This window comes from Onychomys torridus, chromosome 19 (assembly GCF_903995425.1).
Source record: "Onychomys torridus chromosome 19, mOncTor1.1, whole genome shotgun sequence".
NCBI classification, from domain to species: domain Eukaryota; kingdom Metazoa; phylum Chordata; class Mammalia; order Rodentia; family Cricetidae; genus Onychomys; species Onychomys torridus.
Window position 1 is genome coordinate 36,660,483 of NC_050461.1, and position 26,469 is coordinate 36,686,951.

The following is a 26,469-nucleotide window of genomic DNA, read 5'->3' on the forward strand; positions in this document are numbered from 1 at the left end:
GTATGTGCCACCACACCTTGCCTCCATTTTGTATTTAAATAAAACTAATTAAAACTAGTTGGGGTTGCAGAAGATACTTCTTCCACGCAGAAAGCTACCCTAGTGACTTGTCTCTTCCATTACTTTAATGCCAAGATTGCAAATGTATCCTTGCACACCCTGCTTATACTACTGTGAAGTATATATACTGTGCAGTGGACACAGGAACTGATGAAGGAGCAAAGGACTCGAGTCCACATATTGCTCTTGAATCTCCCTGGACATGAGATCTGGTTAAGTCGCTCCCTCTTTGACTTTCGTTTATACATTTGCCCCACCTAATTCACAAAGCTGTAGAGGGGATGGATGGTGGGAACCACATGATAGTGTACACAGAACACTAAACCTCACAAGCCACACGATCATTACTATTCCTGCCACTGTCCTAGGCCCTCTCGATTGTGTGCTGTGTGTCCATACTGGAGGAACCCCTGTGCTGAAACACCCGTTTGAAACGTCTTCCCATAAACGAGCTAATTTGCATCGAGAAAGGGAGGCTTTGCTAACCTCACTGCTCTGGTTGAGCTCAGGCCAGGTCTGGTTCAGGGACGGCATCGATGGTGACTTGCTTGGAGGTGCTTCTGCAGGAGAGCCTGAATAACCTACCTCACCCGGCTGGTCTCCCACATCTGCAATTCAGACACAGAAATCCCATCAACAACATATTGTAGTTTGGATGATTTACTTACTTATGTATAGCTAACAGATAATTTTGTGTAAGTGGTAATTTATACTCTGAGTTTCCTTTCCCAAAGTAGATAGATACTTTAACGGACAACACTTACATTATTTATAGTCTATGTGATGTCATAGCTTCCTCACTTTTCATGCAAAGAAAGTCAAGTTAGAAATAAGCAGAAAGAACAACTAGACAGCTGACAGTGCAGGAAGGCTGTGGATTCTTCTCTGACAGCAGGGATGGATTCCTGTCAGCTTCCCACAGTGTACCCCTGCAGCACTCCTCAGTCAGGGTGCTGAAGGCGCCCTAATCCCCAGTGGGGCACTGCCCTGTGTGTCTGCACTCAAGGCTTGTGATGGCCCATAATAAATAAACTTTAAGTCAATTTTTCCCAACAAAAATGATTTCTAGCAAACACAATTCTTCCACTTTCCCTTGGAATTATTTTTAAAAATGCCGATTCACTAACATTTTCTCTACAAACCTTCCTCTTACCATAGAACTATACCTCGAAAGTCTGCAAGTCCAGATGAAATGTATTTTAGGATTTTTTTTTCCTGCCCAGGCTCAAATCTAGGGCTGTGTGTACACTAAATACATACTCATCCTACCACTGAGCTACAGCTGGGCCTGCGAAACCTAAGCTTTTCTCATTTCATTATGTATACTGCTGTTTCTAGACTGAAGTGAGTTAAGAACTATGCTAGGATTTCAAAATGGTCTTTAAGCATGTTGAGATATTCTAGTGTAAATTTCATTTAAGTCTTAAAGTATCTCTAAAATTACACTTAAAACAGAAGGAATTTCAATGACAACTAAATCTCAATTTTCCAAGTTTTACAGAGCTTTGAATACATCCCCTATCAGCAGAACTGCATAATGAAAAATGATTCATTTGACCATGGGAGAAGTGAAGAAAACTGCTCTTGAATTTTTCCATCAACATGAAAGACACTTATTAACAAATGTTGGCATCTGGATTTCTTTCTTGTTTCTTTTTAGTTTCTAATTATTTTTATGTATCTTTGTTTGGGTCTGCACACGAGTGCAGTGCCCATGGAGGTCAGAAGAGGGCGTCAGATTTCTAGAAGTCGGAGTTCTAGGTGTTTGTGAGCCAGCTAACATGGGTGCTGGGAACTGAACTGAGGTCCTCTCTAAGAGCAGCAAGGGCTTTTTTTTTTAATTATTAATTTTTAAAAATTTATTTACATACCAACCACAGTTTCTCCCCCTTCCTCTCCCTCCATCTCCTCTACCCTCCCCCCATGCACTCCTCAGAAAGGGAAGGCCTCCCAAGGGAGTCAACAAAGCACAGCATATCAAGTTGAGACAGGACCAAGCCCCCCCCCCCCCCATCAAGGCTGAACAAGGTATTCCACCATAGAGAATAGATTCCAAAAAGCCAGCTCACACCAGGGACAGATCCTGGTCCCACTGCTAGGGATCCTACAAATAGAGCAAGCTATACAACTGTCACCCACATGCAGAGGGCCTAGTTCGGTTCCACGCAAGTTCCCTAGCTGTCAGTCTAGAGTCGGTGAGCTCCCACCAGCTTGGGTCAGCTGTCTCTATGGGTTTCCCCGTCATGAGCTTGATTCCCCCCACCCCCTTGCCATACAATCTCTCCTCCCTCTCTTCAACTGGACTCCTGGAGCTCGGCCCAGTGCTTGGCTGTGGATCTCTGCATCTGCTTCCATCAGTTACTGGATGAAGTTCTAAAGATGACAGGGTAGTCACCAATTTGGTTCCAGGAGAAGGCCAGTTCCGGCACCCTCTCCACTATTGCTAAGAGTCTCAGGTGGGGTCATCCTGTGGATTCCTGGGATTTTCCAGCACCAGGTTTCTCCCTAGCCCATAATGACCCCTCTACCAAGATACCTCTTTCATTGCTCCCGGCATCTGGATTTCTAAACAGACAGTGATATAATAAAACCTAGCAAGGTACAGTCCTCAACTTTCTACTCCAGTCAGAGCCTTCCAGCCTCTGTGCCCAACACAGCATCGAATGCTAGATGCAAATAGATATTTGCTGAAGTTGCTTTTTGTGGTGTTTGCTTCCACTTTCTCAGAATCACAGTTAATCAGTGAGGGTTAACAGTTCAAAGTTCCCCTTCCTCCGCTTTGTTAGGGGCTCTCCACATCCCATTCACTCACCCCGAGATTCTCCCTATCGTACACTGCCCTCAGGTTCTAGTTCACAGCCGAGCACACTGACTTTACATCGTTAAGATCACATTGCTGTTTTTACTTTCTCAGTCCTACATCCTCCTAAGAGTAGTGTCAGGGTGGTCCAGAACCAAGAGAAGTGGAAGAGCATCAGACACTGCTCCTCCGTAAGACATCTGACGTCAAGTTCCTGTGAACCAGCACAAAAACTGTAAGGAGTAGCAGGCAAGGCCTTGTCAGGCAGTTTTGGGTTGTTTCTGTGCAAACACACAATGGATTCCTCCACCCTACCTCATGACAATAAGGAGAAAGTAGCCTAGGGAAGGAGATGCTGACCATACAGTAACCAAAAGCAGTGGTCCAGCTGGACAATTATCAAGTGTCGTTAGGAGACTCTCCTGAGAAGCTATTGGCAACCAATGGCTGCTGGGAAAGGAAGGGTGAGTTTTCTTCAGGGAAGCAGCCCCTGAGAGATGCCCATGCTCCAGCAGAAGGCCCTGCATGCACGCACACACAAGCAGCACTGAGTGGACTCAGTGGATCTAGAAAAAGAAGACCTGAAACTGGGAGGGAGCAGTAGGGTAGAACTGGTGGGGAGGAAATGGGGGTGGATTCGATTAAGACATGTAATATACATGCCTGAAATTCTCAAAAAATTTTAAAAAGGACCTTATAATAAAGGGGGAAAATGAATTAAAAAATAGCACCGACTACATGAAGGTTAATTTCTAAATGAACCAATTTAGAGCCAGACTCTATCAATACTCAACATCATCTCAGGCATGACTTTCCAGGTCTCTCTTCTTTGGATGTCATGTTCCCATAAATTCACGCCCATGGGCACCCCGCTCTCACTCTAGGGCACTTACTACCTGTGATCAGTTCTGAGGACTCATCCAACCCAGAACAAAGCTACAGTGGATCTGGCCCTGAAGCCGAAAATGAGAAAGCTAACTACCCAAATAATGATTTCAGCATTTCTTTTCCTAGAAGGCTATGGGCCGCAGGCTCCTTCTTGGGTGACTTCAAGAGTGCTTCAGGGGTCTAAAACTCAAAATTCCTTGTGTAATGACATTAATCTTCCTTGTGTTGACATCGGCCCCACCAGAGCCATCGGCCCCACCAGAGCCAAAGCAACAACAGGGAAGACCTCCCCAGCCCAAAGCAAGACACAAAGCGTGGTTACTAAATCACTGTCGTCTTCACTCCTGCACGCGTGAATCTTAACGTGAACAAACGAGCAGTGCATGTGTAACCAGGCACTGAAAATGCCAACAGCGGAGAATGACGTGAGTGAGTTCCAGGAAACCACTCCCTGCCACACCAGCGTGGCAAAGTGCGGATACACATACAAAGTATGTCTACTGCACATCCAAGGGCGCTGCCTGAGCAGGGCACCATGGACCGGCTGACAGATGAATGCATGGCTTTTTCACAGAACACTGCCATTCTTTCTTTTTTTGGAACAAAGTGCTAACACATAATTCTTTAGCCCTCATTAAGCAGATATGGTTTTCAAATCAACTTCCATGGAAACACTACAATTCTGAGAACTATGTACATGTGTCTATAAGCTTTAGGACTTCTTAGCACTTACCAACTTCTCAAACAAGAAGGTGTGGGACTGGAGAGATGGTTCAGTGGTTAAGAGTACTTACTGGCTGCTCTTCCAGAGGTCCTGAGTTCAAGTCCAAGCACCCACATGGTGGCTCACAACATCTATAGTGGGATCTGATGCCCTTGTCTACCATAAAGGCATAAATGCAGATAGAGTGCTCATATACATAAAATAAATAAATCTAAAAAAAGTTGTGATATTAATATGTTTTCTGACATAGTGAATATCCCAACATCTGAAAGATCTGCCTGACTCAATGAAGTAGACTGTTACAAGTAACCATTATATTGTATACAAAATCATGTATACATAAAAGGTTTATTCAAATACAAGACAGACAAATGATCTGTAATGCTATGATGCAAAACAAACAAAAATGTATAACTTCACCTTTCACACTGCAACTAACTTTCAAGCAACTACAGCTGGGTTTTAATACGGTACCAAAGACTTTCCACAAAACCTGAAAACACTATGGGGCAGTCTTTCCATCTGCTATGTAAGACTAGATTTGCTCCGTGTGCTTCCTGAGTTGTCAAAGTTTATTTGTCCCAATATGGCAGCCAGTAAACATCTGCAACTCTGTAGACCGTCACCACAGCTACTTGACCCTGACACTATGCTACAGTGGCTACCACAGGCAAGTTCTAAGAAAATGAGGCTAGCTTATGACCTAATTCAGTTTTATTGATGACCATTAAAATTGAATTTCATTGAATTTTCCTGTGCAATAAAATATTCCTCTTCTTCTGATTTTCTCATGATAAAAACTGTGGAGGCTGGGGCCATGACCGTTTGTAGAGTCCTTGCGAGAAGTTCCAGGCTCAGATCTCAGCACTGCATAGACCAACAATCTCAGTCAAGAGGTAGAGGCAGGAAGATCAGAAGTTTACAATTAATCTTCTCTATCTACACAGCTAGTTAGAGCCTAGCTTGGAATATGGATGACTCTGTCTTCAAACACCCAACCCAACCCAACCAAACCACAAACTACCGTAGGCTAAGGATGTCCTCAGTGGAAGAACACTTGCTAGTGTGTGTACAGCACCAGGCTTGATCCCCAGTTTGAAACCACACACACACACACACCCACCCCCACACCCCCACACACCCCCCACACCCCCCCCCCACACACCACAGCATTCTTTGTTTGTGGACTATGTATTCAGAGTCAGTCAGCAAACTGAACTTGGTTTGTGGAGTTTAGCCTTCTGGACTCCTAATTGACCTTGAATAAATAACAAGCCCAACAGATTGAATGAAGAAAGCAATCTGACAAGCTGGCTGATGCCTACTGGTAGTTATTACAGAGATTTGAAAAAGGGAAAACAATGGTACCTTTTTCATAAACATATTTTAGAGAATTTTTTCATAAAAATATTTATGCTAACATGTAAAGAGTTTATTGGTGCTATTTTTAAACGAAGACACAAGTATTTTTTTTGTGGGGGGGGGGTTCAGAGTTTCTCTGTGTAGCTTTGGAGCCTATTCTGGAGCTCGCTCTGAGACCAGGCTGGCCTCGAACTCACAGAGATCCACCTGCCTCTGCCTCCCGAGTGCTGGGATTAAAGGCATGGGCCACTGCTGCCCAGCTACACAAGTATTTTTAAAACATGGGTACTGGGGAAGGAACAAGGGAAAATAAATTATTAAATAACTACTTAATTCACATGCATAAAGGCTCTTGGAGTCCATAGTTTTTGAGACTATTCGAAGGTTAAGATCAGTAAGTAGAAAAGTTGCTATTCTAGGATAGACTGGCAACACTGTCCCCTTGTTCTCTGCCACTTTATCCACAGAACAACAAATGGCCATAGGAGGAGAGCAAATTGCTCTTGTTCTGGAAACTGTAAGTGTCTGAGGTGCTGAAAATCAACAGCACCTCCTCAACTCCACTCCCTGGAAATACTCTGTGCAGAGCGCCTGTCTATCCACAAATAACCAACGGGAGAATTTACCTCTTACCTCTCACAGTGTTCTAGCAGGAGACTGAACACTGTCAACCTGCCTCCCTCCTGAAGGATCTGCTCTGCCCCTGTCTGTATCACAGCTGTTGTATTGGAAACAACTGGGGGGACTTCAGTAATGATCTTTCAAACAAAGCTAAATGTCTAAGCATGTTCACTGCAATGCTGTTTTAAGGCAAACAGAAAAGAAATTTAAAGATTCATCAATAGGAAACTGGTTAAAGGCACATCCATATTATGGAGTATATTTTATGAAAAAGAATCTTCTAGCTAGCTCTGTATCTCAGGAAGTGCCAAGGTATCTGTCTGTTGTTACAAGAGAAAAACTAGGGATATATAGTACGATTGGATTTGTGTACAAACTGATCTCTTGGTCAGTATACCATTATACTGAAAAATTTGGAAGAATACAAAAGAAATCAATAACAATGCTTAATTTGGTCAACATAATCTCAAGTCTAATTTACATGGATTTTTAGTGAACTACTTATAAAATGTTTGCTATCTTCTCTTCTTTGCTTTAAAAAAATACTCACATAGGAAGTCCTAGTTAGAGTCCAGGAACTTTATGCCATACCTGAGACCAACAGAGAAACCCACACTCAGTTCTACTGCATGAGGCAATAATAATGGAGGAGGAGGAGGAGACAGAAGGGTCACTGCTTTCCCTCTGCTGGCATTTCAAGCAAATGCTGCTGCTGAGCTGCTCAAGGGAGCAGGTGAACTCCACTTGCTCTGAAATGTAGTCATTTCAAGACTGTGAACACTGCCTTAGCATATTCAATGGTGACTCGCTAAGGCACTGACGTATAACCAACAAGAAGCTTCTAGCCAAACAGTCTGAGAATCGATGTGTCAAATAACCCTAAAAATGCATGTGAAATTGCAACTATCTTACCAAAGCCAGTCTCTGGACTGACTACCATGATCAAGCTGGATTTATAGTGGAAACGCAGGGTTGGTCCAACATATATATGAAAGTCAATAAATACAGAAAATCATATAAATGACTTAGACAAAAATCACATGGTCATCAATAGATGCAGAAAAGGCCTCTGACAAAATCCAACATGTTCTCATGATAGAAGTTCTAGGGGAGGAAGCACCTAATACAGACTACACATGAGAACTCCGCAGCCAACATTATCTTAAATGGAGAAAAACTGAAGCAATCCTACTGAGCAATAAGAAAGGATCATCCACTACCCCCTCTCCTTTTCTACATCGTTCTGGAAGCACTAGCTGAAGCCATAGGGCAAGAGAAGAAGTAAAGGGATGCAAACAGGAAAAGAACTCCTCAAACGATCCTCATCTGCAGATGATAGATCATACATAAGAGATCCCAAAATGGCATTCGAAAACTGTTCAGCAAAACAGCAGGGTACAAAAATCAACTTAGAAAAACCAGTGGTCTTTCTATACAAGAACAAAAGACGCTCTTGAGAAAGAGATCATGGACACACACCCATTTACAATAGCATCCAAGACACTAAAGTATCTCGGAATCAAGCTAACCAAGGAAAGGAAAGCTCTGTACAATAAAAACTTCCTGAAGAAAGAGACTAAGACAGACACTGGGAAAGGGAAAGACCGCTCATACTCATGGGTTGTTGGAACTAACAGTGCAGGATGACCATCCTACCAAACACAATGGACAGATTCAATGTAATACCAATCAAAAGACCCACAGCATTCTTCAGGTAAAAAGAAAAAAAAAATCCCCAAATTCTTAAGGAATCAGAAAAGACTGGGCTCGAACTACCCAAGGCAACAGCTGTCTAGAGGAAAGAAAGCGACTGTGTGTGACGGCTTCTGTGTAACTTCCTACTGTTTAGGTAACTGGTAAGAAAGGCAGACCATGGATGTTCCTAGGTCATCTCCACGCCTGAAAAAAGCTTGGACAAGAGCACTGAAGACAACGAGCAGCTTTGTGATTAGGGTCACTGGGAAAGTGACCGTCCACTGCCTTTCACTCTCAGAACTGAAGAAAACCAGTCAACAGCTGTAGTCTCTACTTTTGAAGAAAGATACCAATAAATAGGCATCTGCTTTTTATGTTATTTGTTAATGATTACATATATATTATTATACACAATAGTTTTAGTCTAAGATCAAATTCAAAATTTCCAGATTTCTTTAGTCTTCAAAAAAACCCGGTATGCTTATTATTTTGAAAGCCTAAAACATTGACTAGAAAGGCTCATGATACACTCCCAACACGTCTAGACAGTGCACCATGCAGTTAGGAACAGTGAAACAGTGGGCATCGCTGTGAAATTCTTTTCACGTCTCCCTTCCCATGGGTGAAAAGAAAGCCCTTCTGTTTGCTTTTCTCAGTTTTACCTTGAGATGGGCTCTAATCCTGTAGCATGAGCTTGCTGGGAACTTGCAGAAATCTTCCTGTCTCAGTCTCCCTGGTGCTGAGATTCCAAGTGTGACAAACCACACCCAGCCTTCTGGACCTCTACTAAAGCTGAATACCTACTAATTCAAATTAGCTCTATCCATTTTTAGCACTTTTATTTACTTTTTTTTGGAAACAGGGCCTCACTATGAAACTCTGACCAGCCTGGACCTTGATAAGGAACTTGACCAGGCTGGCCTCAAACTCAAAGATCTGTCTGCCTTTGCTGGGATTAAAGTTGTGTATCACTATGCTTAGTCAAATATGTGCTCTTGATAAAAACATTTATACTATTAAACTTCACTGTAACATCTATCTTAATTTCCTTTTCAAAATGAAGTACAAGGTTCATCTAAGCCAGTGGTTCTCAAACTGTGGATTATGACCCCTCTGACAGAACTCATATCTCCAAAATATTTACACTACAATTCCTAACAGTAGCAAAATTACAGTTATGAAGTAGCAATGAACAATACTTTTATGGATGGGGGTCACCACAACATGAAGAACTGTAGTTATTGAAGGATCTCAGCATTAGGAAGGTGGAGAACCACTGACTAAGTAGACGCCTGCTCTCTGTGGCTGCTCGTCTTACCTGCTGAATCTTCCAAATCTATCAGTTTGGGCATCAGGCTTTCAGGGAGTTTTTCTGGTAAGTCATAGCCATTCTTCCTAGCAACCACCAGATGAAAAGCAGCACAAAACTCATCCAGTGTCAATGCGCCATCTTTATCGAAGTCTGAGAGTTCCCTGGAAGACAAGCCCATTACCACACTTTGCTTTGGACTCCCTCATTTATAAAAAAGTAGACAAAAGTTTCTCACAAGGAAGTTAAAAAATATCCCATATGTGCAAAGAGGTGTAACAAAACAAATATATCACAAATGTTCCACAGATTCAAGTGATTGACATTTGAATTTGATTGACATTCTCAGAGTAAAATAGGAAAAAGTCTCCAAAATTAAAGTCACCAAATGAATTTTAATAATAGAGTTTAGTTCAAGTAAGGTATATAAAATAAACTCCTGGAAATTATTTAAAATTCTGTTTTTATTCTCAAAGCTCAACAGTTTCACACTTTAAGGAAATAGACTGGTTAAAGTTTAATAGAAACACATGGCCTCTACCCTGCTGTCTTTGCCCTACACCGAATCCATGTGCATGTGCTGAGGCTGACCTTAAACTCCTAATCCTCCCATCCCTGCCTCCTGAAAGCTGTGACTACAAAGCCTGTATCGCTGTGCCTGGCCTTAGGGAAATATAAATGATATAGATACAAATAATGATATAAAGTAGAAATAAAGGTCATCTGATCGTTCAATTTTTAAATGTAATTTGAGGTTCTAACTTGTGTTCCAAGGACTACTTCCAATTATGTGGAAGCTATCTTCAGAGTCTTAGTCTATGTTTAACATGAGAGCTAAGCACTGTTCTTACGTTTTTGGCTAGATACAAACTGGATGAAAGCAGGAGAAATCAACAGGTACGCTAACAGCTTTTTCTGCACCCAGAATGACAGCACCAGAGGAAGTCAGCACAGCTCTGGTTTCAGCCCACAAGAACTTCTCTAACTAGTCTTCTTTCTTTCTTTCCTAGAAAGAGAGGCTCACTGTCCTCAGTCAAACTGAGTTCTTTCTGCACCAGTACCCAAGGCGCTCAAGTCTAGTCCTAGTTTTTAAGGTGCTAGAAATTCTCTGGAAACAACCCACATGACCAACTAACAATAGACCACACTTACCAAATATGAGAAAGTTCAAGAATAGGAAGTTTTGATTTTGTAAAAAATTCTTTAGCTGCAGATCCTGAAATATTAAAACAGTTTTACTTAATGTTATTCTGACTACAGATCCAAGAACAGACGAAGGTAACAGTCGCAGACTGGGAAAAGGGGACACTATAATGTGAAAAATGTCATGTTTTTGTTTCCCAGAGAGTATAAAGTCCTTTTAGACAAGTAATGTGAGCAATAATTGAAATCCAGGATCAACAAACAATGTCTGTGAGATAATGCAATGGAGACTTTGTCCCAGCCCATCTAGAAGAACTTCTGTTTTCAACGACTCACCTGGAATAAATCCGTTTAGATCAGGCTGAATGGTTTTAAACTGATTTACATAATACTGTCTTTGTTCATCTGTTATTTTCCAAGGGTCATCATAACTACTGGATTGCCTACGAATCTCACTGGCAGTTGTAGCTGAGGCTACAGTTCGTACTGTTGTCTGGTCCTGCAATGAAACATTGTTTCCTCAGTACAGTATCTATCTAATGCTTACAGGGACCAAGATTGCTAGGTTACTTTTCGGTGAAACTCAAATTTACTTTTTTGAGGCTATTTAAAAGGTAAGAAGTCATCAGCAAACCACATATTGTTATGCTCAGATTATTGGATATGTTTTTGCACAGTGAGTATATAAACATGTAGAATGATAGCAGTTATGTAAGCAACAGAAAGTTATGAAAAATGTGCTAAGAAAGCCAAGCGAATATATTCCCAGATGTAGAAATCTTTTAAAAAAATCACTATGGAATTAGAAACAAATAAAATCAGCCAAAACTTAGTGAAACATTCTGGGGGTAACAGACTTGAAGAAACAGCACAGAGCAGAGTTTTTTTTTTTTTTTTTTTTTTTTTTTTTTTTAAGTAAGAGTGAACTTGCATTTGTAAAACCTGCAATAGCAAAGTATAAAAACAATGATGGCAGTGATTCTTAGAATGAAGCAAATAAAAATGCAATTCCAATAAAATGTCACACCTGGACAGAAGCAGGATGCATGGTTAAAAGAGTACTGGTTGGTGGAGTATCTGCAAAACTGACCCAGTTTTCTTGAGGTGGAGGAGGGGAATGCCCAGACCACACGGCATCTCCAGCAGAAGAGCCTGAAAGGAGACCGGATGAGCACGCTGACTCGTGGAGGAGACAAGGAGTTGTTACCAGGTCTGACTGAGATCACAATGAACTATCATGTAGACCCTGTGATAGTTTCCCTGTCTCTCTAAATCACTGTAAAGAAATGGAATCCTTTCTGCTCAATTCAAAGGGTTTTGTTGAAAGCTTTTTGGTCATTCTGTTTCTCCTTGTCAATATTAAAATCTCTATACAGTCAACATTGTAGGAAATAATTATTCACTGCACCCTCAGGCTACCTGGCACCTATAAACTCTTGTCCAAGCATCACAGATGTAACTGCTACTTTCCAAAGCTATGAATCTACCTACAAACTTCATAATTGAGTCTGCTTTTAGTTAACTTAATTTATAAGAAAAAAAGGATTTGGGGATAATACTTAGAGGAATGTTACTAATTTCTTTTAATTTACAACACAGTTATTTCTTTTCTTTCTTTTTTTTTTTTTTTAGCTTTAGGAACCTCTTTATTTCTACATGCTGGGCACATTGTTACTAACAGCACTACTATTTACAGTACAGCTTCATTCACATCAGACACTGTGCCCAAGCTTCTCAAACCCTATCTCAACCTCCAGGAGAGCGTTCTGGCTGAGTTGTCACCATACAGATTTCACACACCTGGACACTGAGAGGCTCCAAAGCACAGTGCTAGGAAACTGATACAGTAGAAGCTGAACTCGGATGGTCTCCCTTTTTTAAAAATTTCCTTTTCCCCCCCATTTTAAATTATTTACTTATTTTTCTATTATCAGCTCGATACAGTATACATTCTTATCCTAATAGTGAAATGTTTCACTGAGGCTTGCCCAGTAATTGAGTAAAACCAAAACTTATTATAAGCCACAGTCATCCTAGGGTCCCCACTGCTATATAGCCTCCCTGGTTCTGTGGGTTGCAGTCTGATTGTCCTTTGCTTTAAATCTAGTATCCACTTACGAGTGAGTACATACCAAAAACACAGTATTTCTAAAGAATCTTTAAATACCTGATTGTGCATCACCAAAAGGCGACCAGAACGGCCCCGGTCCTGCAAGGGGTCTCTCACTGTTTCCCCCACTGGGATGGCGATTATGTTTCCTCCATGAGTGTGGAGAAGTTGGTGGGGACTGCTGGGGTGAAACTACTGGAGATGCAGGTTCCTACGGAAAAATGTTCTTTAAAAATTTTCATTCTGAGGTGACATTTTAATTATCAAATACCAACAAAGTGTTTATAAGTAAACCTCTCCCAGGACATTGGCTGATGACATTCACATGTATGTGGATACCTGCTGATCTGCAGATGGACGAGGCTGAACTGCATCATGGCTTCCAGGGCCCTTCTTAACTTGCCCCCTGCCAGGAGGAGGGGGAATCACACCGGAGTAAGAGCCCTGGTTTTCAGAATCTGAAGAGTATGAGGCTGCATGGCGAGATTCTTGTTCATTCTTTGAAGCAACAAATCGTGGAAGAGGAAGATCCTTTACTGTTAACCACAAAAATGATTACGTGTTCAGTATGTCTTACTTGAAATGCTTGGGAACAAAAGTGTTCAAATTCCAAAGTTTTTGGAAATTCTGTAGTATTTGCATGGTTTTTATGGGCTGGTATCTCACAAAAACCCCAATCTGAGATGGAATAAACCTTTTGAGAGTATTGTTGGTGTTCAAGATATTTTGAATTTTAGATTTTTCCAATTAGATATGCTGAACCTGCATTACTTTAAAATAAAAAGGACACACATATGAAAAGATGAAATAAGAGGTGAATTAAATATTCCCTATCACTATTAAATTTAGACCATTATCTTTCTGGGAACATTTTAGGAAGACTCTTACCTAGAAAGACATGATAAAACAAAAATGTTTTTTGATGGGTGGCAAGCAAGAGCTATGTTACTTTCTCTCTCTCTCTCTCTCTCTCTCTCTCTCTCTCTCTCTCTCTCTCTCTGTGTGTGTGTGTGTGTGTGTGTGTGTGTGTGTGTGTGTGTGTGTGTAATAACTGCATTGGTCATGCAAAGTTCAACTTACAAAGAACCTGAGTTTCTGAGATTGCTGAGTAGTAACAGGGTCTGAACTCAGGATCATCCAGAACCACAGCCTAGGCTGCTTCTTCTTGTACAAGGTGTTTTAAGTAAGATATTAGAGCCCTAACTGAAGGAGAAGCTATACCTCTAAGTTTGAGACTAGCTTAATTTAGAAGGAAATTCCTCGTGTGTTCAACACGCCCAGCTGAGTGCACGACATTCTAACATTTCAGTCTGGCTTAGTCCTCTCCTATTACCAATGTTCTCCATCAATCTGTTTGTTTCTTGAGACAGGTTTTCTCTGTGTAGCCCTGGCTGTCCTGGAACTTACTCTGCAGACCAGGCTAGCCTTGAACTCAGAGACCTGTCTGCTGTCTGCCTCGGCCTCCCTAGTGTGCCACCACCGCCTTTAACCCACCTGGTCTCTCCAATTCTGAATGGAAGATAAAAACCGACAGCTTGTTTCAGGCTAACCATAACTCACACTTCAGAAAATACAACTACAGAACCATTTTCAGAGTAAAGTGTGCTTTTGGCCAACACAGTTAGCTTTATCTCTATTTTATTTCATTGAGACGGGGTCTTACTATGTAGTCCTGGTTGGCCTGGAACTTGCTATGTAGACCAGGCTGGCTTTGAAATCTCAGAAATCTGTCTGCCTCTGCCTCTTGAGTACTAGGATTAAAGATACGTGTCCCTCAAGCTTGGCAAGGCTCTTTGCTTCTCTACAGACCCTGAATAAAACTGCTAAGTGTATCTAGTACGTATACGAAGAATCCAAAATTCTCTGAGAAGAATTTAAGCTTTCAATACAAGAAGAGGGGGTGACAAGCCAGAGGCTGGACGATAATGAAAACTTCCAGGTGCTAGGAAGCTAAGCTAATACTTCACACACTATCCATTTCATCTCAGGCCTGTCGGGATGCGCCTGTAACCCCAGTAGGTGCACGTTTGAGGCCAGCCCAGGCTACATAGGACGACTGACTGAAATATCTGAATACTGCAGAAATTCGTACTTTCTCATTCCCCCTTTCTCCATGAAAAGTATAAAACTACACTTAGGTATCTCTCGTTATAGAATGTGTATTTTCTTTTATATCAACAAGCCTCTAGTAACAGAAAAAAATGAATTATCTGAGGCAGACATAAGGTGGGCAAATGAAGTTTCCGTTTGCTAAGACTTTAATATTCTATTAACTAGAAATGGCTGTTTATTTTTCACATTCACTCTCGCCTTTCTTCCTTACTCACTCTGTGTATGCATGAGCGCTCGCTCATGTGATGACAGACACATGAGCACATGACACACACGTGGAGGTCAAAGAACACTTCATGGAAGTCTATTCTTTTCTTCTACCATGTGGCCCAATGGTTGAAACAGGCTGTCAACACCTTTACTGGCGAGTAAGCCATTTTGCCAACTCTAACGAGAGCTTGTTCTAAGTCAGAATGGAGGCTCTTCCCAAACAAAATACCAGCAAATATAAGACAAAAATGAAGCTGGTCTGAGTGGCTCAGTCCTATAATTCCAGCTACTTGGGACATTGAGACAGGAGAGTGGAAAACTCAAGGCCAACCTAAGCTACAGAGTAAGTTCAAGGCCAGCCTGGGAAACTTAGTAAGACCCTGTCTCAAAATAAAATGAGGACTAGGGTTATATCCCACTGAGAAAACAGCCCCCATGCACACATACTAAAAACCAAAGTAGAAAAGAATAAAATAAGGAAGCTATATAGAAAGGTCACTACTTATCATTTACTTTTATTAAAGTATTTACCTAAATTCTTTCTAGGCAAGTTTTAATGAACTCTGAAAAAGATCCACTTTACCACTGTCACAAATACATACTGCACAGGGGGCTGGAAGATGGAGGAGGCTGGAAGACTGCTCAGCAGTTAAGAGCACTTGCTGCTCTTGCAGAGGACCCTGGTTCGATTCCTAGCATTCACATGGTGGCTCACAACTGTCCTTAACTCCAGTTCCACAGGATCCAACACCCTCTTTAGACCTCCACGGGCACCAGGCATGCACATGGTACACGGCATACATGCAGGCCAAACATGCAAACACATAAAATAAATAAAACTAAAACTAAAATTTAAAAAGCATGGCATACGTTGGGAGGTGAATCATATTCTTCAGTGTAGCAGATATAAGACAGCCATGTTTTTCTAATATTCTCACATATCAACAAGTGACAACTAGGTCATGACACTTCAAGGTCACAAGGGCCATTATAATAGGAAGACTCAAAAGTACACTGACTTTGGCTTCACTTGTAATTAGAATATTTTCATTTTGGTTACTCATGAATTTCACATTTACTTGTTGTAGAATATTATTTTAAGGTGTGTTACTTTTGCTTCTGCTGCATTTGTTTAACTCTGTGAAGCTGTGTTACTGTGCCTGTCTAAAACACCTGATGGTCTAAAAAGGGCTGAATGGCCAGTAGTGAGGCAGGACAGAGAAATAGGCAAGGTTGGCAGGCAGAGAGAATATACAGAAGGAGAAATCTGGAAGAGAAAGAAATAGCCAGAGAAGGAGAAGGACACCAGGGGCCAGCCACCCAGCTACACAGTCAGCCATGGAGTAAGAGTAAGATTTGCAGAAGTAAGAGAATGGGAAAAGGCCAGAGGCAAAAGGTAGATGGGCTAATTTTAAGTTAATGAAAGCTGGCTAGAAATAAGCCACGCTAAGGCTAGGCATTTATAATTAAGAATAAGCCTCCATGTATGACTTATTTGGGGACTGGGTGGTGGGCTCTCCAAAGAGCAGAAGCAACACCACACTTACCTGTGTTTATACTTTCCACTCTTAATGGGAACCCAGACTGGGCAACAGCTACAAGTTTCAAAGCAATGTAGAACTGACTTCTTCCAAAATAACCAAGTCTTGTTGCACCACAAAGCTCCATTATCTGCAAGAGAGTACAGTAATAACATTAAGATTTAAGGTAACAGTAAATAACCATCCAACTTGCTTCTAATAGTCTGAAATATTTCCTTACTATTTTAAGTAACAACCAGTTTCTTCAAGTTTCACGTTCATACTTAAAAACAATAGGCATTGATTTTATATAAGATCAAAAGCTGTGCATAATTTTATCATAATTATTATTTTTCAAGCTGGGTGTGGGCAAGAGAATCAAGAGTTGAAGATCCTACTCAGCTGTTAGTGAGTTCAGGTCAGTCTAGGCTACATGAGTTTCTGTCTCAAAGTACCAAAGGAATATAACTGTTTATCCTTCAGAATTGTGTTTAATGAAACAGCACACCAGCTACACTCTTATCATAAGTAATATGAAATAGACTAGCATGTGATCACTTAATGCTGTAGTCAGAAAGGACCTAAGTGAGAGACAATGCTAAGGCTACCACGTAGGGGAAAGTCCTGCCACACAATCTAACTACATAGGAACGAATCTAAAAATGACCCCAAGCCTGTCAACCAGTCTGTTAGTTGAGATTGAGTTATTTTCCTTCTTCTGGCTTTCCCAGCTGTATTTAATAGGGTCTTACTACTGTTCTTTACAGCATGAATGTGCTCAAGGATCTGAATTCATCACTGTAGTTATTCAACTGTCTCTAGACTACAACTACAGGTAAGGAGATTTCACATTATGAGATGAAATCATAGCTCAAGAAGATGAAGTGGGTCTAGACAAAATGAACTCATCTTAAAATAAGCACCAAGTACAAATTCCTTTGTTTAACAATTTTCTGATACTTGAAACATTCAAATGAAGGGAGGTAAGATATAGTTAAAATGTTGTGCTATTAGTCTGAAGAAAGTGTTTACAGAACGGCAAAAAAAGAACTATTAATGCAGTCTGGTCTACAGAGTGAGTTCCAGGATGCCAAGGCTGTTGTTACACAGAGAAACCCTGTCTTGAAAGACCCAAAAACAAAACAACGAACTATTAATGGGTAAGTAATATAGCAATAACTATTTGTTTCCATAAAATGGAAAAAAAAAAAAAAAGAGTTACGTTTGTTGAGTCTTTAACACTGGAAAAAACCCTTAGTCCTGCTACTAAGGGGCATGCGCTCCTGCGGAAATGTAAATGGCAAGGAATTTAGAGTAGCAGGTGAGAGAACCCACTGGAAAACTATGAGGGGAAACTGCAGAATTAACAAAGGAAAGCCACATTTTTAGTGTAATTTTGTCCTAATCACCCCCTTTTCTGAGCACCTAAGGTTCTCTGGGAATCATTACCCATCTTAGATAGTTCTGTTAATGAAGCAAATCATCTAAAACATTCCAGCTAATGTCAGATAAAAGAAAGACCTAAAAGAGATCACAGTTGTGTGTTGACTTTCAGAGGAAGATGCCAAGTGCTGTTAGAAATCAGAAGAGAGTTCAAGGAAGCCAGGATCTTAATGGAGGAGGACAGCAGAACACAAGGACTGGGCCAGGCAAGGAGGCGTGATGGGGAGGGTCATGTGGGAAAGGGCGGCAGGGGAGGGCAGGAAGGGCCTAAGAGGGAGGCCAACTAATGCTAGGAAGAGCTGCAAAAGCCCACAGAAACCCCTTTTTATCATATATAATATATTATATATTTATATACATAATAGAATTATATATTCAATATGAAAGAGTTTAACTGAAGTACCCCTACCAAGGGGATTATATTTATTCTAGAAGCCATAGGTCAACAAACAAAAAGCTCAGTGCCATGTGCTGCTGATTACCTCTCCAGTAGCTGGTAGTAAGAGGTGTCCAGTGACCAGCCTCCCCACCCCCAAAACAATACAGGTTATTGCTCCTGGTTGCCCTAGACCTTGATGATAAGCCCTATTGCTGAAGACCCCCAATATACTGGTCACAGGACACACAGAGGTCAAGTCAGTACTGACAGGAAGCTTCCTTCTTACTGGCTAGCTCTCAAGGTACTGGAAGACACTACGCAGGATGGTGGTGGTGGGGAAACTCATCAGGTGTGAACCTTGTGAGTTGTAGTAATGACCATAGTGGCAAGAAATGACCACAGCTATAACAGTGTCGTGAATGTTATATTAGGAGGGTAACCAATCACTTTCTGATTGGATTTAAGGCCCACTCCACAGGAGAAAACACATGTCTAATTCTATAAATCTGGGCAAGGACCCATGGTTGGGAGCTCACAGGCCCTAGGAATGAATCTATTATTATTTTGTTAAATATTCATAGTATTAAAAATTCCTACCTTTATACCTGTAGATTAATGCAGCTCTCAGACCTCAGAGTTTCTTTGTGCAGTGACACTCACAACTGGTCAGAGTGTAGAGGTAGAGAATAAGTGGGGTGCCCAGATATAAATAGGACATCTATATCAAAGCCCCTCTCCAAGGTCAGGCACCATGACAGAAGAGGGGCAGTATTAGCCAGAGGGCAGAGAGGACTGGGCCAAACAGTTGTCTAGACATCCCAGGACCACGTCCCTCAGCAAAGCACAGCAGCTGTGGCTGACCGGACAAGATCAATGCAGTCAACATTCGAACATGGAGTAAGAAAGGCTCATGAGCAGGAGCCCCATTCCTAACTGAGGAACTATGGACAGCTGATGGCTTCGGAATCGGGAGACTCGAGTTTAAGGGTTCTTATTAGGTTGACCATGCACCACTGGATGGCCCACATTCAAAATTAAATGGAAATACAAATTGTATTTGATGGCTTATTAATTGAGGGAGGGGCAAGGAGGTAGGTATGGATTTGGAAGAAATTAAAGAGAGGTGTTTGGAGCAAAAGACCAAAATATGAAATTCTCAATACAAACATTTCTTTTTAAAAGGCCCCAAATCCCATTTCTGTTTTAATTTCTACTTACTGAAGATTACACCTGTTAGCTACCTTGAACTTCCTAACTTCTCCTTTCCTAGTTTCTAACAGAGCAGTCTTCATTATTACTTCAGCAAGTTTTGTTTTGTTTTGTTTTTATTTTATTTTTTTGCCAGAGCTGAGGACTGAACCCAGGGCCTTGCGCTTGCTAGGCAAGAGCTCTACCACTGAGCTAAATCCCCAACCCCAGCAAGTTTTATATTACAGTTATTGACCTCCAAACAGTGTGGAATTAACTCATTCAATGATATTTACTTAGTACCAATTAAGTCTCATAAAAACTGCTGAGATTCCAACAGAGACCAATGAAAGGCCAATTAAAGAGGAGAGGAGGGTGTGGTTGGGAGAGGAGATGGGGCATCAGTGGATGAAGCTGAAGACTCATGCAAGAGCCACTCACTATGGATCACAATCGCACTTTTCCAGTTTTTAAGAAGAGCTCCCCTGTCACAGAATGTTACCATTTTTATACAGTTTATCATTTCTTCTGCTTTCTAGCTTTTGGGGTTGCCATACTGAAAATTTAAGTCTGACTAAACTAGAATTTGTTTTTGCAATGAAAAGCAAGTCACTCAATCCTCCTAAAAGAAAAAGAAAAAAATCACCTATTTATTAGAAAAACCAGCATTTCTGCAGTAACTTGAAGGCCAAGTGCATGTATTTTAGAAAACTCCTTGTGCAGTCTGTATCACACTCTTCTAGTTACTTTAGCTTGAGAAGACAACTATATAACAGGGCAAGCGACATTTATTTTCCTAAATGATCTGTAATTTGTCAGATTCACTTGAGACTTTACTCAGAAAGGCAACCGACTTCTGTAGCCGTGTTCCAAACTTGACAGCGCCATGGCGGCTGGCGGTCTCTCCGGAGCTTCCGGCCGACGCCCGCCGCAGCAGGCCATGCTACTGAACTAGTTTCACTATTAGGAGGTCCTTTTTTTTGGGGGGGTTCTTATTTTAAAAATTATAAAAAATAATCTTACCATATGTATTTTGGGCAGAAAACTAAAAGATTATGTTTCTTCTCTAGTCTATTATAAATTATCAGACTTCCTAATATGGAACTATACTTTGATTTTGGAATAAATTTCCTTTATTGTGAAATATTACCTTTTCCAAATAATACTTACAAAATTATAATCACAATCTTAAACTTAAAACAATGCAATGTTTGGTTTTGAACAGGTATATTCTTCCTTTATAACTAAAATAGCAACCCTTACTCTTTACACTGCAGAATTTCAAACTGATCAGGGTCAGGTATCCCAGGAAGAATCATTTACGGCTTCCAATTTTTGCAATTTAGTAATTCAACATTATTCAAGATAGTCTCATTCTTATAATCTCTTATCTAGGGTAATTTTATCCAAATACTAATTATACAACTTTGTGGGCAGCTCACTCCCCCTGCAGTGGTTAGGTGCCTGACCACAAGGAACACTTGGAACCCTCTTAGGATACACATCCCAGATCCCTTCTCTGAGGATACACATCCCAGATCCCTTCCAGTAGATATCAAACTCCCCTTGTTTTAGGAGGATTGAGTGACTTGCTTTTCACTGCAAAAACAATGGTATACCACTGATAGCTAAACCTTTAAGCTTTTTTTTTAACACTATAAAATTTACATGATCATAGGGAAATAAATAAAAACTAAGAAATTCAAAGTTTCTACAATCCTCATCAGAACTGACCATTTCTGTCATATATTCTTCCAGTTTTATTATATGTACATAACATACACATATAAATAACATGTTTTACATACATACACGGTCACAGTGTGCGGCTTTATCTTGCTTAACTCCAAGGGCTTTTACATCAACACACAGGTTTCTGTGAAGGTTAATGCTGACTGTCAACTAAATGAGGTCTAGGATCACTGAGGAGACAAGCCTCTGGGTCTGTCTTTGAAGTGGAAAGACCATCATAGATGTAGGCAGTACCACTCTGTAAACTGGGTCCCAGACTGAATCAAAGGGAAAAGCCAGCTGAGAGCAGGCTAGCAAGACAGCTCAGTGGGTAAAGACAGGGCTGGAAACAGAGAACTAACTTCTGCAAGCTGTCCACTGACCTTCACACACATGCTAGAGCACATGCACACCCATACACATACACAAATACATGAAACGTAAAATTAAACACACACTCCTAACAGTTGAATACCAGGACTAAGGTTTGATTGACTATAATGTCCCTCCTCCTAAGCAGAACAGAATACTGACTGTGTGGTCTGAGAAGGGAGAGAAGTCAGTGCTGGCTTCCAAAAAGGGCCAGTAACACCGACCAACCAGTAAAGGCACTTGGTGCCGAGCCTGATGACCTGTGTTGGATCCCAAGGACTCCCTCCCACAAGTTATCCGCTGCTCTCTACATGCTGTGGTCTTATATGTGTGCACACATGAATACCAAGTAAGTGTAAAAGAAAAATGAAGCATCACTCCTAAGACAGTCTGAATTGACTTCTCTCATAAATGCTCTGTTCCCTCTTGTTCACCCAAAAGTCAATAGTGTTGGGGTTGCAAAAGGCAAATGAAGATCTGTAAGATGAGTGGACACAGAATGTTACTTTCAACACTCACACAGCACTCAGCCAGTCATGTGGCAGTACTGTGCATCAGTGTGTGCAAATGTAACTAAGGAAGATAATATACTCCCTCATCTGGCTGCAGCGGACATTCAATGAGACGGTCCTCAAACGTCATCACTTCCCCTTTACCACCCTAGCCACTGTGGACTTTATAGCAGGTACTTCAGACACTTGTTCTTGAAAACTGCATTTTCCTGAGAGCTCAAGGGCTTGCTCACTATAACAAACATGTTTATCATGTGTGTTTAGGAAATGAACTCAGAGCTTTGTGCATGTTAAGCACATACTTTATCACCAAGCTATATGCCCAGTTGGACTTTTGAAAAATCTTCCATTATCTTTTAAGTATTATGAGATTGTGGCTTAGGCAACAGAACTGAGTTCACTGTGACATAATAATCACATATTACAGGCCTTTAAGAAAAAGTGGCATATTTTTCTCTCACATAATGGAACACCACTGTCAGAGTTTGGTTGCTCTGTTCTCTGTATGCACTAGAGACTTCTCCCCTGGTGCCAAGTCTGCATTTTTTTTTTCTTTATCAGCAGTCTTCAGTTGTAATCCTGTACCTTGTATGCCATGAGATTTAGTTTTAAAATTGCACAAAATAAGAACAGCTCTTCAATAATAATTCCAACTGTTCCCCGAGCAAAGCATTCGAGCAGTGTTTTGATGCCTGTGTATACAAACACAAGGATGGGAGGAACCACCATGCCTTGGGCACACACAACGCTAGGCTGGAGCTCAACAGTCTAGAGTTTCTATCCAATCCTTAACAATGATGTAGCAGTGGGTCTGTTGAGATGGCTTAGCAGTGAAGAGCACTGGTTGCTCTTCCAGTGGTCCCAGGTTCAACTCCCAGAACTCGCACAGTGGCTTACAACTAACGCCTGGAACTCCAATTCCAGAAGATCTCATGCTTGTGACACAGATATACAAGCAGGAAAATCACCCATAACAAAGTAAATTAACAAATATGCCAGAGTGGAACTCATGATAACTACAAAGAGAAGGAAGAGCATCAGACTGACCAACTTGCCTAAGGCCAGAGGCTCCCCAAGGGTAAAGCACAAATCAGATTTACCTTTCTTCTCCACCCCATTCTCAAGCCTGCACAGGAAAACTCTATTCCTATCCTCAGAACAGAAGACAGCAGAGAATGTCAGGAACAGAAACAGTGGCTGGAAAGTATTTCCTATTTGAGGTAAGAAAGGACCAAGAGAAAACAGATGCCCAATTCCCTGGATGGGTTTCGATCTGTGAGCTGAATTACTGAGGATCAAGACTCAAAAACCAGAATGAGGAAGGAATACAAGGAAACTCTCCATCATCCTGAGATAGGATCACCTGGGAAACTGTTAATCTCTCTCCAAAATAAAACTATGAACAATTTTAACATAAAACCTAGTAGAGGGCTAGAGATGTAGCTCAGTCGGCAGAATGCTTGCTTAGCAGACACGAAGCTCTGTGTTAATCTCCATCATTATACAAATCTAGTGTTTCATGCAGGTTCATAATCCCACTACTTGGGAGGCAGTGGCAGGAGGATTTTTGGCTACATAGCTACTTAAGAAACTGCCTCAAAACAAAAGATAACAGAAGCAGGTCTTCCCTCTCTAGTCATTATCCGGCTGGAAAGTGAGGTGGGTCGGGGTAATAGTATAATATCCTGGAACTCTCTAACCCCAGAACTAGAGGGTTGGGGGGAGGACGGTGGTTTCAAGGTCTACCCAGAACACAGAGCTAACGTCTGGTGCCAACACCGTGAACTCCCTCTCTTCGAGAACGTCCTGAGAACACAGGTAAGACACCAGTGGAGTCAGCAAAGGAGGAGAGTAAGGAATGCTGAGTCCAGGTATTTAGAGAACAACTCCTGCACAAGCATTTTTACTCTGTAATGTCATCTCTGTGGGTTTGCTGTTGTTTTGTTTTAAGGTGTATCTGGGAGTTGTAGAGATTATTGCTCAGCGGTTAAGTGTACCCTACTCATCTAGAGGACCTGAATTCTGTTTCCAGCACCCAAGTCTAGTGTTATATTACTGCTCTTAATTCCAGCTCCAGGGCATCTGGCATCCCCTTTTGGCCTCTACAGGTATCTACAAACAAGTAGTATATACAAATATAGACAAACATAGAAATAAAAAAATAATAAAAATAAATGTTTTAGGCTGGAGAGATGGCTTAACACATGTGCTGCTTTTGCAGAGGACCTGAGGCCCCAAATTCAATTGTCACCACCACTGCTGGGTGGTGTTCCAATCTTAGATGGTCTTTTAATAGAAAACCCAGAACCAGACATTGGGGTGAAAGCTGAAAGATCAGAGAAGCAGAACAGCCAGCCACTTGTTCTTACCTCTACAAAATCCCCAGCCTAAAGAGAGTGAGTTCCTGTTTCCTCACGCCGTATAGACCTTTCTCTGCCCTGCCATCACTTCCTGGGATTAAAGGTGTGTGTGCTTCCCAAGCAAAGGCTTGAGATCTCAACTGCTGAGACTAAAGGTGTGTGCCACCACTGCCTGGCTCTGTGTCTGATCTAGTGGCTGGCTCTGTCCTCTGATCCTCAGGCAAGTTTATTAAGGTACATAATATATCACCACAGTTGGGCAGCTCACAGCTGCCTGTAACTCCAGCTGCAGGGAGATACAACTCCTTTGTCTTCTGTGGTTTTCTGCACTCATGTGAGCATACAGGTACACATGCACACACATAATTAAAAATAAATATTACATGTCCATATATAATAAGATAATCATATATACATGATAATTATTTATTGAACTTACAGAATTGTCCTAGGGAATTTCAGCTGCCTGATAATCTAGAGTCTCAAAAAAAAAAAAAAAAATCAGCCACTGATGAATCACTTTACCTAAGATCTTGTCATCTGATGCCATCAGTGAGTGATCATGTATTAGTCTTACAATAAGATCTTATCTGGCACGATGACTCAATCCTGAGATGATGGACCAGTAATCAGGGCAGCAGTTTCTGAGGTCCACATCTACGGGTGTACCAGTGTGACTGTTCTTCAGAGAGTCAAGACTGCCCCCACACCAGAGACTTTGTTCTTGCTACATCCGGCAAATGAGCTCCCTCAGACCTCCACTAGTTCCTGTCATACGAGTCTTGGCACCATGACCTCAGGCGCTGCCCTACTGCTTGCTAACTTACCGTCCAAAGAATGAGAGTCCCGAGAACAGGCAAGGCCACTTACAGTCCCAGCACCCACAATTCCCAACAAGGTCAATCTGTATTTGTGAGCTCATAGAGTGAATGATGAGTAGAGATCAGCTCCACAGTAGCCTCTCTCCTCTCCTGCACAGACTGCCAATTAATAGGCCTGAAGTACAGCTCCAAATAATTTTATATCTTGAAGGACAAACTTCGAAGTCTAGGGTTCAAGACTCCCATACTATAGCCCCATTCTCCTTCCCAATCTTACCTCGATCAATGATTCCCACCTCTCTAATTTCACTTTTTTCTCTCACAAGACCATAGTCTAATCCGGATTTGCTTATTAAAGTTTGTCTTTCCGTCATTACCCACCATCACGATTCTTCTCTTTCCTGTGACTTTTAAAGATTAAGCTTATCTTACTGTACTTCTGAAACAAGGTCTTGCTCTGTAGCCAGGCTGGCCTTAAATTCACTATTATCTGGTCTTAGCTTCCTGAGTGATTCGATTAAGGGAACCACTGGCTTATTTGTAGCTGATACAAAACAAACAAAAAAACCCCACACGAACAGAAAGTGTATATGGTAATGGTGTAACAGGGCATTTTGACAAATATAAGCACTATATAATCTCCTCAAATGCTTGTCATTTCTTTGTGATGAAAACGTTCCAAACACATTTCTTCTTTTTGGAAAATGTAGTACATTGAAGTTCACTATGGTTTACTCTACTGTGCAATAATAGCACACCAGAACTTCTCCTTTCTAACTTAAAGCCCATTGATCAATAGCCTTTCCCTGTCCACCTTTACATTCTCCAAATCTCTGCTAACTCCTGTACAATCAATTTTTTAGATCTGGCATGTGAGTAAAATCATGGAGTACTTACTTTCTTAGTGTAATGATTTTTATTTCCACGCACGTTGTCACAAATGAAAGGACAGCATTCTTTTACATGGTTTAAGAGCATTCTATTGCATATATGCGCCACTTTTTAAATCCATTATTAGCTGAGGGATGCTTCAGTTGTTTCCACTTCCTAGATATTAAGAATAGTGTTGTGCTGGGGGATATATTTCTGTACGTTGTAAATATATGTTG

The 26,469-nt window shown here is 41.2% G+C and overlaps 1 protein-coding gene across 6 annotated transcripts in view; it reads right to left on the reverse strand.

Annotated features, from left to right (window-relative positions):
• The window catches only part of Reps1 (RALBP1 associated Eps domain containing 1), a 74,126-nt gene that overhangs the window by 20,593 nt on the left and 27,064 nt on the right, over nt 1-26,469 (reverse strand). For 5 of the 6 annotated variants that reach the window (XM_036168660.1, XM_036168657.1, XM_036168659.1 and 2 more), the window contains exons 2-9: nt 16,582-16,705; nt 13,052-13,248; nt 12,770-12,923; nt 11,630-11,754; nt 10,939-11,101; nt 10,612-10,675; nt 9,469-9,623; nt 547-668 (exon numbers count right to left, since the gene is read on the reverse strand). In XM_036168660.1, coding sequence (XP_036024553.1) covers nt 547-668; nt 9,469-9,623; nt 10,612-10,675; nt 10,939-11,101; nt 11,630-11,754; nt 12,770-12,923; nt 13,052-13,248; nt 16,582-16,705 — 1,104 coding nt within the window. The remainder of the gene's footprint in view (nt 1-546; nt 669-9,468; nt 9,624-10,611; nt 10,676-10,938; nt 11,102-11,629; nt 11,755-12,769; nt 12,924-13,051; nt 13,249-16,581; nt 16,706-26,469) is intronic. The other variant, XM_036168658.1, reaches the window with a different exon arrangement.